This window comes from Zea mays, chromosome 4 (genome assembly GCF_902167145.1).
Source record: "Zea mays cultivar B73 chromosome 4, Zm-B73-REFERENCE-NAM-5.0, whole genome shotgun sequence".
Lineage (NCBI taxonomy): Eukaryota > Viridiplantae > Streptophyta > Magnoliopsida > Poales > Poaceae > Zea > Zea mays.
The window spans coordinates 174,889,125-174,903,222 of record NC_050099.1 but is presented as its reverse complement, the minus strand read 5'-3'; the positions used below and the strand labels follow the sequence as shown (position 1 = coordinate 174,903,222).

Here is a 14,098-nt window from a genome sequence, read left to right as displayed (position 1 = left end):
TCTTGGAGCTCAAATAAACAAAATTCTGTTGCCCTATCCAGCACTGACACCGAATATATATAGCAAGTATGGTAAGCTAAGTTAAACATTTCTCATGCAAATATGGTAATAATTCAGTGAGACAGCTCATATCGAGTTGAAATGATCACGACATGACGAAGACAAAATCGTACCTTCGTCCAAACTCTCACTGTACGTTTTCACTTGAAAGAAACACGACCATCATATGCATGACACATACGTACAGACTTATGTGCAAAAAGCTACCTATTTACAGACACGAATGACAAGCTATCTAGCTATCTAGATAGCCATGCATTATCCACGGCAGTGTGCTCAAAATTTCAGTAATTAAGAGTCCTTTGCCTATTCTACTTGTTATGCCATTTCAAGTGGCCCAACTCACTATCTCCACCGTGCCCGGCTGCGCCATGGCTGTGGTGACGAAGAGAAGAGGAAGAAGAGGAGGAGGAGGATGATGTATAGGTATCTTTAGCAAATGACAATGTGGGGCCACGTGTAAATAATGGGATACAGATGCATGTGTTTCTCAGAATCTGCTGAAGCAAATGTCATCTCTTTAATATTACAACAAAACTAGAGATATATAGCGATAGGACATATGGTACGTAGACACATACATAAGCTGATGAATATGTATATATCTAATTATGTAATTAGCTAGTAGTAGGTATCGCCAGCTGCTGCGTGGTGAATAATGCACTCTGGGGTGAGGCTGTGGTCTCGCTTGGGGTCGAGGCAGTAGTTGTAGACCATGTGATTGCGCTGCACCCACCGCATGGCGGCCTCCTGCTGCGGGCTGAGCGCATCGCCGCCGCCGCCGGTCGGGCCGCCGCTTGGCGCGCGGCACCTTGGCGGGGCGCGCGGCGAGCAGGCGCGGAGGAGCAGCCCCGAGAAGCGCGCTACGAAGGGGCTGTAGCGGTAGTCGGCCTTGTACCTGCCGTCGTCGGTGGCCCAGGAGGAGGCGTCCCAGATGGAGCCGTACACCCACATCGGCCGCCGCGGGAACGTCTCGCTCCGCCGCGGATACCGCCGGATCGGCACGTCGTCCACGTAGAAGCTGCATGTGTACGTCGTACATTGTGAGTATAGTGATCCGGCTCTGCTGAATGATTAGATGCGACGACCGGGCAGGGCAGGCCAGGCGTCGTGCAACTTGCAAGCAAGCGTCAGTTAAAGGCATGCTGCAGCGGTACGGCCTCCTGGGCGCCGTACGGGTACACTGTCACTGTCGCTGTTGATGCATGGTTGGCCGGCCGCTTGCATTTGCATCGCCATTATTAGTTAACACTCACTCACTTCACTAAGCTAGTTCGAACTTACATGATGTGCGTGGGGCTCCAGAGGATGGCGTAGTGGTGGAAGTCGGCGGTGGGGTCGAACCAGTCCAGGCGGAACTTGACCTCCCGCCCGACGACCCTGCCAGGCCCGCCGTCGCCGGAGCCGAGGACGTACACGTTGGTCTGCAGCGTGTACGGCTGCCCCGGCGTGGTGCCCAGGAACTCCATGTCCACCTCGTCGTGGAACCCCGGGTGCGCGTCCGCGTTCGACAGGTAGAAGGCCGTGATGACCCCGGCCGTGTACCCGGCCTGCAGCTTCACCGACGCGCCGAAGTAGCCCGACCGGAACGCCCGCCGCGACTTGAACCCGCTCCCGGACGTCGAGTCCAGCCAGATGGTCACGCCGCCGCCGCCGCCGCCGCCGGACACCGACTGGTGCTGCGCGCCCCACAGGGTGCGGAAGTCGCGGGAGAAGGGACGCGCGCGGTAACGCTTGCTCGGGTAGAACCCCGGCAACGGCGGATGCTGCGCGTCTGCTCCTGCTGCAGCTGCAGTAACAACAACAAAAATAAGCAGCGCGTGCCGGTGCCGGTGCCGGTGCCGGGCAGGAGGAGCGGCGGCCATAGGTGGCGTTGGACGGACGATGCGACCAGCGAGCTGCAAGCTCGACGATGGTTGGCAATGGAGCTGGCCGGCCTGCAGGCGTGTGAGCGTGACAGAGGGAAAGCTGCCGCTGCTGGCTCCTGGCTGTGCTGCCTGTGTGACCCGTCGTTACCCGTGGCCCGGCGTGATGGATAAATAGATAGATGACGGGCCGCAGTTGCTTTTAATTTTTTTCCTTTTTACCTGGCTGGATTAACTGGGCTCAGGGAAAAAACGGACCGGGTCGATCTGGGCGGGCCATCCCGACCGGACCGACGGCCTCTCTCCTCTCTGCATCGCCGACGCCCCCGCCGCGACCCGACCTCATGTGTCCTCCAGTCCAGCGAGACTGCCTCGGCACGCGTGCCTAAACGCATAGGCATAGCAGTGTCGGTGGGGTGGTGTCCGTCACATTTTATTTTATTTTTTACATGTACACATTTAAAGGTCATTAGTATTGTGTGGACACGATACAGTGTTCAACCCTGTTTAGATGGCTTCAGCTTCATGTCGAACTTAAATAAAAATAGCTGGGTAGCCCCGCAGTTTGCTACAAGTATTTTTCTCATTCCATTATTGCTTTGTAAAAAAAAAAAGAATCGGCAGCATTGTGATTTGACAAGCGCAAGGTGTACGGGCCGGAAATCAAGACAAAATATATGATTCCCGGTCCATCTAGACCAACAAAGCGGCCCACTACTTCCGCAGCCTGTCCTCCGAAAGGCCTTAACCCCAAACGAAACCACCCTCCGCGACAAAGCCGACTACTATAGGCTGTCGTAGCCAACAAGCGCGACATCCTCCGCCCCCACCTCGCCGCCGGCGATGGAGCCGCCTTCGCCTCCGGCGACCCACTCCGCGGCCGTCCGTGTCCTCTCCCGCACTCCTCCGCCGACCTCCCCGAACCCCTCCTCCACGGGCCCGGCGGCCCCGTCGCCCGCCTCCCGCGACGGGGTCGTCGCCGTCGGCTTCGTGGGCGCCGCGGGGACCGCCCGCCTCGCGGACCGGATCCTCGACGCCCACGTCTTCTCTCCCGGTGGCTCGGCGGGGAGCCTCGCGGGAAGGGTAAGGTACCACCGCGACGCCGGCAAGAGGATGGTGTTCCTTCACCTCACGCCGCCGCCGCCCGCGCCGCTCGAGGCGGTGGCAGGATGCTGCGATGACGGCGAACTACCGGAGATGCTCTTCATGTTCTCTGTGAGCTCGGATTCTTACCCTCCTTTTGCTCATTACATTATACGGTAGGTTTGCTATCCTGGGAATCGAACTGCCAAAGCTGACCCCAAAGCCTCCGCCTATTCTGACCCTTTATATAGGATCAGCTTCAGCTCGTCGTTCTATCGCATTATTTCAGCTAGCTATTGACGATTTGATGCACTTAAAACACCTGCACAGCCTGACGATGCTGTTTTGTTTTTGTTTTTTCGTTTAAAATTTCATAGATTTCTATACATGCTTGTAATAGCTGCCACTGATTGTCTATGTTGAGTTGACATTTTACAACTAAATAAACGTGCAAAGTGTTCCTCTTGCCTGTGTTCAAACGTGGCTAATGTCTGGTTCTCTGATCATAGAAATTTTAGACTTCATCGTCATATTTTTACCTGCCTGTTATTTTTTAGATTCACTGCTTCATGATCATATATCTAGAATAGCAGGGGCCTTTGACCACCCAAATGACTACTATGGTCTCTTGTTTCTTTGGTTTTCTGTGACAAAATGAAGGATTCATGGATTGGTTTTACTTTGCAACATTCTAGGTCTGCCACGTAATTATATTTCTGCAACAAGGCTTCAGATTTAACACACAAACCTTAAAGAAGTTCCGACTGCTGCAATCTTCAAAGCATGCTCTCGCTCCATTTGTCAAGCCATTGGTGGCAGCTGCAATGCCTGCCAGAACTGTTGCCTCTGACACCCCAACAAGAGCAACCCACAGGGCTTCTTCCGTCTCCCCTCCAACACGCCGAGGAGGTCACGCTGGGCGTCAGTCCTCGGCTATCTCACTTATGTCTGGAACCAGTTCAACTCCTTCTGTCTTGCCAGGCCAATGCATTCCTGTATTGCTCTTTGTCTTTGAGGATGATGCGGTTGATGTTTCAAGTGCTGCAGCAAGTCCCGATGATATAGGTGATGCATCTTCATCAAATCAGGGTTCTACCCCTGATGGACTACCAAAACAGAGCTTAGCTTCAAAAAGTTCTGGTTCAGTAATTATGCTTTCCCGGGCAGCAAACAAATCTGAGGGCAGTTCAGGCAAAAAACTGCATTCGTCACTGGAGGGACAGATCCGTGTCTTGATCAAGAAGTGCAGGGTGCTTGCAGGCATGGAGCCTGGACATATTGGCCCAAGGGGCGTAAGTAACATGAGTCATCATTTACCCCTGTTCTCACTCGATACCTCGAGGGTAGTTGCACTGTTGGAACGGTATATTAATAAGAAACAGGAACCACTGGACACCATTGCAGGACTATTTGAAGATTCTTTGTGCTCCAAATCGCCATTGGATATTCTTTCGCTCGAAAACAACTACCATCCAACAAACCATGATGACTTTCAGTTGATCAAGGATTTTATATTTCGGCAGTCTGATGCGCTGAGAGGGAAAGGGGGATATTCAAGCAATGCAAGTGCCGGGTCTGTTGCAGGTGTTGGCATGGTGGCTGCTGCTGCTGCAGCAGCTGCAGCATCAGCTGCATCTGGGAAACCAGTTAATGCACCTGACCTCCCTACTTTTGATAAATGGTTGTCCATAAGTACCTCTATTCTAACTGCACTGTTGAGTGGAAGAAATGTGCTGAGATGTCAGTCTGAAAGCAAGACTCATACAAGTCCTACTGAGAAGAATGGCCAACTTCCTGTAGGATCTAATGCTATTGAGATCGCATTATCGTGCTTGGAAAGTAACAATGGGCTGAACATGAAATTTTCTTCATCATGGTGTCAAAGGGTGCTTCCAGCTGCTAAGGAGATATACCTGAAAGGTTTGCCTGCCTTTTACCCCACAAGAATGCATGAAGTGCAGCTACAGAAGGCATTGCGGTCCTTTGGCTCAATGGTTAAAGGACCAGCAGTCAGGGTATTCTCAAAGAAGCTAGAAGATGAGTGCCGGGCAATATGGGAATCTGGAAGGCAGCAATGTGACGCTGTTAGCCTAACTGGCAGACCATGTAAGCACCGCAGGCATGGCGATTTCTTTTCATCAGATGCAATGGAGCAACATTCTAGTGGATATGTCTTCCTCCATGCATGTTCCTGTGGCCGGTCACGCCGCCTTAGAGATGATCCTTTTGACTTTCAGACAGCCAACGTGTCTTTTAATTGTTTCCAAAATTGCGATGACCTATTACCTACCCTTGCGCTTCCAAGAGGCAGCAATGATGGTTCATTTTCAGTATCCTCTTGGTGCTTGGTGCGTCTTGGAGGAGCAAGGTACTACAAGCCAACAAAAGGACTCCTTCAAAGTGGATTTAGCTCCAAGGAGAGGTATCTTCTAAGGTGGATTGTATCTGTTCATAAGGGGCAAGTGAGAAATGACATTCGTTCTAATACTATTACTTCATCCGCAAGATCTGGTATGAACCCGCAGACTCCCCCAATAGTCACTGGTGAAGTAAAATCTGCCATAACCCAAGTCACAGCACAAATTAAATATGCAAAGCTTGAAAATTCTGGAAAACAAGCTGAAGTTGAACCAGTGAGCAACTTAGGCATTAATTTTGGTAAAGGTCTGCCAAATTTTACTATGAAAAAGCCCTTTTCTGAAGTTGTTGCTGGCACCACATCAAAAGATACCGAGTTTCCTGCTCTTCAGCAGACAAGGCCACCAAAACCTGGTGGTCGAAAAGATGAGCAGCGTCAAATGAATATAGTAGACCAGACTAATGGCCGAGGTCATGTGGCTGTCAGCCAAGGGTCTGTAGCTGAAACTGAATCGGCAAAAGCAAGCAGAAACAAGAGTAGTGAAAATGCTGATGGGAAGCCCTTTTTACAGATAGGGAGCAATATAGTACCAGTGATTGCTGGAAATGAGACTAGAGAAACTAGTCAGCCAGTACAACAGTTTGTTGTGTATATTGGATTTGAGCATGAGTGTCCCTATGGTCATCGCTTCTTACTGTCAGAGAAACATATGAAGGAGATCGAGTCTTCCTGTTTGCAGTATCAAAGACCTCATCTAAACAAAGAAGCAGAAGTCAAGCATGCACAAAAGTTGCTCCAAAATGCATCTGGTTTAATAGCATCTGCAGTGGACATAAACAGTGCACGGAAAAACAGTAAGCCATTGGAATCATCAGGGAGAAACAGCCAGCAGCAATCACTGCAGCTGAGGATTGATGCAGAGACCTCACAGCCTTCTCCTCGGCTTTCAGATCCACAGAATGCCAAAAGGTGGGAGCATTATTTTCGAAGCGTTACAATTGATGATGGTGGAGAAGCATTTTCACTGATGAACAGAAACTTGCCAATATATATGCGCTGTCCACATTGCAAGGTCTCAGAAAGGAAGGAACATCAAGATGTAAAGTTTGCTGGTGTTGTGTCTCAACTTCAGCGGATTTTCATTGTGAGTTATAATGTTCTGACTGAAGTCTTTTTTTTGTCATAGTATCATCATTCACAATCTTACAGCAGGGGAATAGATTTTAGTTGCTCCCTGTTTCGTGTAGTACCCATTGAATTGAAGTTGAGACATGTTTCTTGTAGTATCCATAGGGACATTGTTCTGTAATCTTGTCTTCCTACTAATATCTAGGTTCTTTTTAATGCAGGTGACACCTGATTTCCCTGTTCTGTTGGCAAGCTGCCCACTTGTACAGTTTGAGGCAAGTACGCTCACCTATATTCAGCAGTGTTAAAGACATAATTTCCTTTACTCACACATAGAGTAGTTATGGGAAGACATTATTTTAACCTAGATGTAATGAAGTTATTGCCTTTTCCCTTTTTCTTGCATCAGGGGTCATGTTTGCCATCAAATGTCTCTGATCATGATCGAGAAGGATCATTCAGTATTGGGTGCCGAGTTATCCTCCCACCTGAGAGCTTTCTTACTATGAGGCTTCCCTTTGTCTATGGTGTTGAGACAAAGGAGGGAAGTAAATTTCCCCTCAAATACTTTGAGCGACAACCAGAACTCACAGCATGGCTTGTTGCAGGCACAGCCCTGCAAATCGTGTCGGTAGGGGATGTCACTGAGAAAGAAACCGTTATGAAGTGATAGACATGTCATATAAAGCTTTACTGGCTTTAGCATGTTCTAGTCATATATCAGTGATTTGCTATCGGTGAGATGATAATAACTTCTCTTTTCTTTCCTGCTTTCTTCCCCCACATAGTTTTTCTTAGTTCTCCTTTGTTTTGAATACTCAAGGCATTGAATAGGTCTGTTGATGGTTATATTCTGTCTGAAGTTTTCACTTCTACTCCTGAACTTGTGCTGCTAAGCTGTTGACACAACTATTGCTTGCTTTCACTGTGCTGGAAGCATTGTGAAATAGAAGTTCCGCTGATATCTGCCTGACCTGGATGGTGTATATAGATGCAAGCAGAGGGGGCAGGCCCACAGGTACAAGTTTGGCAGTTGTGTACTTTCATCCTTTTGATACCACGGTACTTGGCACACTGGTTCATTGCTAAACATGATATGTGTAACTGATGCAGGCAATCACGCCGTTCTTGTCTTTGTACATGAAAGGTGCCAGGAGGTTAAGTTTAGCTGGTTATGTAAAGGTCCGCTTTTTGAGGACCTGTCCAGTGGATCAATCCCATTCCTAGACTGGTTTGCCTTGAGGCTTGGAGATTTTGTAGTAAGACTATTAGTTCAATTGAGCTGTTTGTCCAGTTGATGAGTTGTTTTATTCCTAGGCTTGTTGAGAAATCTGGCCTTGGAATATAGAACCCAGAAGAAAGGATTTTTCTGAATGATGTTGTAGCAAACGGTTGCTTGAGATGCATGATCTCCTCAAATAAACTTGACTGATCTGCCTGTATCCCTTATTCTTTCTTGTATATAATGTATGCAGTACAGGTATTTCCCCGCAGTCTTTGGAGAAGAAGATGGATTTGTGAAGTGATAGCACAAAAAAAAAAGTCATCAGGCGCTTCTGGTGGTAGACTGGAGACTGGGCTGGAGAAATGTTGGAGCTGGAAGGAAACGCACGGATGGCTCCTGCTTGACAAGTGTAAAGGCAGGCGGCAAGCAGGGACGTCGAGTCGAGGTCTGCCCTTTTTTGTTGTTGTTTTTCACCTGCAAAACAGGCGTTTCCATGTGATATGAATCATTCCAGAATGGCCGCCGCTGGACTGGACTGGAGGCGTGACACGTTTGGGTTTATACTCATGCAGGCCCCGGCCGGCTCCAAGAGCTTCTTTCTCCAATCCAATCCAATCCAATCCAGAACCCTGACTGCAGTCCATGGTATTGTAGCGCTACCATTTGTCCACGTCCGATGGGTGAAGTGAAGCATGACTGACTGACTGCATGGGTTTGAGTGAGTTGCTTGGACAAGTGGCTGTGTGTGGTGCTGCTACTGCTACCTAACCTTTTGCTTGGCCGATAGATAAGAATACCGGACTGATGGATGGAAGTGGATGTGAACAAACAGCTGGTTGGCTCAGGGCAGGCTCCACACCACCAACGGCCGGAGCAGATGGACATGGACGTCTCACTTAGGTTAGCTAGCTTCTTTTCCTTTGTGACCGTGATCTGCTACTGCAGGAAACCATGCATGATTCACAAGCAGCTAGCAGCCTCCAGTCATATTCCTCTTTATTTTATTTTTTTATATAAAAAAAAGAAAGAGGAAAGCAGGATGGGAGCTGCACGTGATGTTCCGTGCTTGCACGAGCAGGATGGTGTGGAGCATGTGACGTGTAGGCTGGAGCTTGGCTTGGCTTAGAGGTTACTAGCTAGCTCACTCTGAATGATCTCCATTCTTCAGGAGGAGAAGGCAGATGCGGCAGAAGCACCAGCACACTGAATGCAATCATTCAATACTCATCTACAGCTAGCCAAGATGTGAGAAGAGAGCAAGGAAGAATTGTCAAGCCTCCCACGTTTCCCCAATCTTCTCTCTTCTTTTCATTTCCCCACTTTTAATATGTTTATTTTCCTCTTATTTGCAACAGCTCCTTTAATTATATAGCAACATTTTTTTTAAGATATAGTAGTATATATATTAATTTTATCATATCTCTAGTCCGAATACCACGCAAAAGTAGCTAGTAAGTAGGATGTACCAACTAGCTACAGCAGTGTATAATAAAGAAAAAAGTCGTTGGGCGGTCGATGGAGTAATGCACATCATATACGTACAGCTTGGTACAAAACGACCGCAAATTCACAAGGCAAAGCGTCGTACAATGTGCACAAGTCCATCTCATATACATCTTTCCAAAAAAAATCTTTCACATATATACTTGACTCTGGCTACCAAGCCTCTAAATATCCCAAAAGGACATAACAATGTTAGGAAACAAATGAACCTTTCAATTAGCATAGTTGTTAGGACCTGTATGGCTAGAGGGAGGTGAATAGTCTATAAAAGTTGTTCTATAACTCATAATTATCACTAGAGCAAAGTTGATTAGTATGAAATGTAACACATAAGTGTATACTTTAGATTGCTCTAATTTATTCTATGCATGCATGCCCCCTAAACAAGACTAGTGGCTTCATTTCTAGTATATATTGATTGAAGCAAGCTACTTGCAAGAAATATCAATATAACGATTAAAACTATGTAAAATCTACACAATACCAGACAAGCAGTGTTAAATAATAAGTAGATAGATGTAATTGCAAAGGTGATGTTTTTGGTGGCACATTCCTTATTGGAAACATTTTCCATAATCCACCCTCCCTCTTCCATATATAGGAGTTATGCTTGGAAAAGTCTAGTTTTTTTACTATATATATATATATATATATATATATATATATATATATATTGTTCTCTTTGAAATATGTGGAATTCAAAAAAATGTGTGTGTACTTATCAATCTTTCATCCTTTATCTCCGACCAGTCTGATCCCTTCGCCATTGAAATTGATGAGCACTGGAGTAAGCGTACCGATTCAAAACAACATTATTGTTGCTAGTTGGGGCACTTTTGTGTCTACAGGAGGATAAAACAGAGGACAAACACCATATAGGGTAGGATCACCAAATAGGGGGGGAACAGAGGAGGAACACCATATATCAATACAGGTATGAAGGAGTGAAAGGGAAATGTGCCCTTGGGCCATTTCTAAATATTTTGGTGATTTAGTGTCCAACACAAGTGCCTAAGTGTAAAAGGTGGACAAAGTACAAATCAAGAATAAAGGTACGTTTCTCAGACTTAGTACATTGTTTTATGGACTAATGTATTGTGTCTAAGTGCTGGAAACAGGAAAAATCCAATTGAAAATGCCTTGGCTCGAGCAGCCAAGACTTTGCTCACTCTGGAGCACCGGACTGTCCGGTGGTGCACCGGACAGTGTCCGGTGCGCCAGGCTGGCTCGAGCGAACTGGCCGCTCTCGGGAATTCACCGGCGACGTACGACTATAATTCACCGGACTGTCCGGTGTGCACCGGACTGTCCGATGAGCCAACGGTCGACCGGGCCAACGGTCGGCCGCGCGATCTGCGCGGGACACGTGGCCGAGCCAACGGCTAGAAGGAGGCACCGGACATGTCCGGTGCGCCAACGGCTCTCAGGCTGCCAACGGTTGACTGCGCCGTTTATGGAAAGAAACCGGGCACCGGACATGTCTGGTGTGCACCGGACTGTCCGGTGCGCCAATCGACAGAAGGCAAGATCAGCCTTCCTAGATTGCTCTCAACGGCTCCTAGCTGCCTTGGGGCTATAAAAGGGACCCCTAGGCGCATGGAGGAGTACACCAAGCATTCCTACAACATTCCTAAGCACCAAGACATCGATTTCGCGCCTTTGATTCTTTGCGATAGCAATTAGAGCTCTAGTTGAGTGGTGAACTCATTGAGTTGTATTGTGAGCTCTCGTTGCGACTTGTGTGCGTGATGTTGCTGTGATTTCTTGTCTTGAGTGCGTTGCTAATCCCTCCCTTGCTCCGTGTTTCTTTGTGAATTTCAAGTGTAAGGGCGAGAGGCTCCAAGTTGTGGAGATTCCTCGCAAACGGGATTGAGTAAAGCAAGCAAAACACCGTGGTATTCAAGTGGGTCTTTGGACCGCTTGAGAGGGGTTGATTGCAACCCTCGTCCGTTGGGACGCCACAACGTGGAGTAGGCAAGCGTTGGTCTTGGCCGAACCACGGGATAACCACCGTGCCATCTCTGTGATTGATTTCTTGTGGTTATTGTGTTTTGACTCCTCTCTAGCCACTTGGCAATTATTGGGCTAACACTTAACCAAGTTTTTGTGGCTTAAGTTTCAAGTTTTACAGGATCACCTATTCACCCCCCCTCTAGGTGCTCTCAATTGGTATCGGAGCCGTTCTCTTCACAAAGGGACTAACCGCCCGAAGAGATGGATCCTAAGGGGAAGGGTATCGTGATCAACGATAAAGAGAAGGAGTCTTTCATCAACGAGCCAAAGGATGACAAGCCTACCGACTCGGGCTCGGGTCATAGACGAAAAGATGGGAAGAAGAAGAAGACAAGGCACATTAAGGAGATCGTCTACTACGACGACAGTGATGAGTCCACTTCTTCCCACAAGGACAACGACGACAACGACTACGACAAACGAAAGACGGTTAACTCGAACTTTTCTTTCGATTATTCGCGTATTCCTCAAAGTACAAATGCTCATTTATTATCTATTCCACTTGGTAAACCTCCTCATTTTGATGGAGAGGACTACGGATTTTGGAGTCACAAAATGCGTAGTCACTTGTTCTCTCTCCATCCTAGTATATGGGAGATTGTAGAGAGTGGAATGCACTTTGATAGTTCGGATAGTCCCATGTTCATTAATGAGCAAATTCATAAGAATGCACAAGCTACTACTGTTCTTCTAGCTTCATTGTGCAGGGATGAATACCACAAAGTGAGCGGCTTGGATAACGCCAAGCAGATCTGGGACACCCTCAAGATTTCACATGAGGGGAACGACGTCACCTTGCTCACCAAGATGGAGTTGGTGGAGGGCGAGCTTGGACGATTCGCGATGATAAGGGGCGAGGAGCCGACACAAACATACAACCGGCTCAAGACCCTTATCAACAAAATAAGGAGCTACGGAAGCACGCGATGGACGGACCACGACGTCGTCCGATTGATGCTAAGGTCCTTTACCGTTCTTGATCCTCATTTGGTGAATAACATTCGTGAGAATCCCAGGTACACCAAAATGTCGCCCGAAGAAGTCCTTGGAAAATTCGTAAGCGGGCGAATGATGATCAAGGAAGCAAGGTACGTGGACGACGCTCTAAACGGTCCAATCAATGAGCTCTCAAGGCAACAAGGAGCAAGGAGACGTAACCCAGCAAGGTAGCACAAATTGAGGCTGCCGGACTCAATAATGAAGAGATGGCCCTCATCATCAAGAGATTCAAGACGGCGCTTAAGGGTCGCAAGGGACAGCCAAGCAAGACCAAAGTCAAGGGGAAGCGCTCATGCTTCAAATGCGGTAAGATTGGTCATTTTATTGCTAACTGTCCCGATAATGAAAGTGACCAGGAACACGGGAGCAAGAGGGAAAAGAAGAAAAATTACAAGAAGGCCAAGGGCGAGGCACATCTAGGAAAGGAGTGGGACTCGGATTGCTCCTCCTCCGACTCCAATAATGAAGGACTCGCCGCCACCGCCTTCAACAAGTCATCTCTCTTCCCCAACGAGCGTCACACATGCCTTATGGCAAGGGAGAAGAAGGTATGTAGTCGAAACTCTATTTATGCTTCTTCAAGTGAGGACGAATCTAGTGATGAGGATGAAATAGATTATTCATGTTTGTTTAAGGGCCTAGATAGAACCAAGGTAGATAAAATTAATGAATTGATTGATGCCTTGAATGATAAAAATAGGCTTTTAGAAAAACAAGAGGACTTGTTGTATGCAGAACATGACAAATTTGTAGAAGCTCGAAAATCTCATGCCTTAGAAGTTAAGAGGAATGAAATGCTTTCTTGTGAATTATCTTCTTGCCATGAGACAATTTTTAGCTTAAGAAGCATTAATGATGATTTGAATGCTAAGTTAGAAATAGCTAGTAAATCAACAACTTGTGTAGAAAATGTTGTTATTTGCAATAGATGTAAAGATTTTGATATTGATGCTTGTAGTGAACACATAGCTTCTATTGCAAAGTTAAATGATGAAATGACTAGTCTTAATACCCAACTTAAGGCTAACAAAAGTGATTTTGATAAACTAAAATTTGCTAGGGATGCCTACACGATTGGTAGACACCCCTCAATTAAGGATGGGCTTGGCTTCAAGAGGGAAGCCAAGAACTTAACAAGCCATAAGGCTCCCATCTCCGCCAAGGAGAAAGGAAAGGCCCCTATGGCAAGTAGTACTAAAAAGAACCATGCTTTTATGTACAATGATAGAATACAGTCTCATAGGAGTTGTAATGCTTTTGATTCACATGCCTATGACTCTTATGCTATGTATGCTTCCAGTTCTTCCTATATGCATGGTAAAGATATGCCTAGGAAAAATATTCATCATTGAAAGGGAATTAGGCTTACACCTATTTCCTATACTAATTTTGGTGGTTGAATTGCCCAACACAAATAAATGGACTAACTAGTTTGCTCTAGTGTATAAGTTATACAGGTGCCAAAGGTTCACACTTAGCCAATAAAAAGACCAAGTATTAGGTTCAAACAAAGGAGCAAAGGGCCAACCGAAGGCACCCTGGTCTGGTGCACCGGACTGTCCGGTGCACCACCGGACAGTGTCCGGTGCACCAGGGAAGGTCGACTTCAAACTCTTCACCTTCGGGAATTCTCGGAGCCGGCACGCTAAAATTCATCGGACTGTCCGGTGTACACCGGACAGTGTCCGGTGCTCCAAGAAGTCGCGGCTCCGAACTCGCCAGTCTCGGGAATTCGTTTCGGCTGCTCCGCTATAATTCACCGGACATGTCCGGTGTACACCGGACTGTCCGGTGTGACAGCGGGGCAACGGCTACTTCGGCGCCAACGGTCACCTGCAGCGCATTAAATGCGCGCCAGAGCGC

General features: G+C 47.3%; 2 protein-coding genes across 14 annotated transcripts; one reads left to right on the top strand and one right to left on the bottom strand.

Moving 5' to 3' along the window:
- Nucleotides 1-525: 525 nt before the first annotated feature.
- LOC100273667 (putative xyloglucan endotransglucosylase/hydrolase protein 32) lies at nt 526-2,079 on the bottom strand. Its single transcript, NM_001148080.1, has 2 exons — nt 1,345-2,079; nt 526-1,081 (listed from the first exon to the last, which is right to left on the bottom strand). Exons 1-2 carry the CDS (start codon nt 1,923-1,925, stop codon nt 682-684), a joined length of 981 nt encoding a protein of 326 aa, NP_001141552.1. The 5' UTR covers nt 1,926-2,079; the 3' UTR covers nt 526-681.
- Nucleotides 2,080-2,605: 526 nt separating this feature from the next.
- On the top strand, nt 2,606-9,137 carry LOC103654098 (DUF2146 family protein). 13 transcript variants are annotated; one of them, XM_035967414.1, is made up of 10 exons: nt 2,691-3,140; nt 3,704-6,511; nt 6,717-6,770; nt 6,905-7,232; nt 7,319-7,513; nt 7,609-7,754; nt 7,971-8,165; nt 8,293-8,438; nt 8,508-8,620; nt 8,889-9,137. In XM_035967414.1, the coding sequence occupies exons 1-4, from the start codon at nt 2,769-2,771 to the stop codon at nt 7,163-7,165; spliced, it is 3,495 nt and encodes a 1,164-aa protein (XP_035823307.1). In that variant the 5' UTR covers nt 2,691-2,768; the 3' UTR covers nt 7,166-7,232; nt 7,319-7,513; nt 7,609-7,754; nt 7,971-8,165; nt 8,293-8,438; nt 8,508-8,620; nt 8,889-9,137. The 13 variants fall into 13 exon arrangements, with proteins under 13 accessions (XP_008679142.1, XP_008679143.1, XP_035823302.1 ...); XM_008680920.4 differs by having other exon boundaries at nt 2,606-3,140; nt 3,704-6,336; nt 6,447-6,511; nt 7,609-8,165; nt 8,293-8,620; XM_008680921.4 differs by having other exon boundaries at nt 2,606-3,140; nt 3,704-6,336; nt 6,440-6,511; nt 7,609-8,165; nt 8,293-8,620.
- The last annotated feature ends 4,961 nt before the right edge of the window (nt 9,138-14,098 follow it).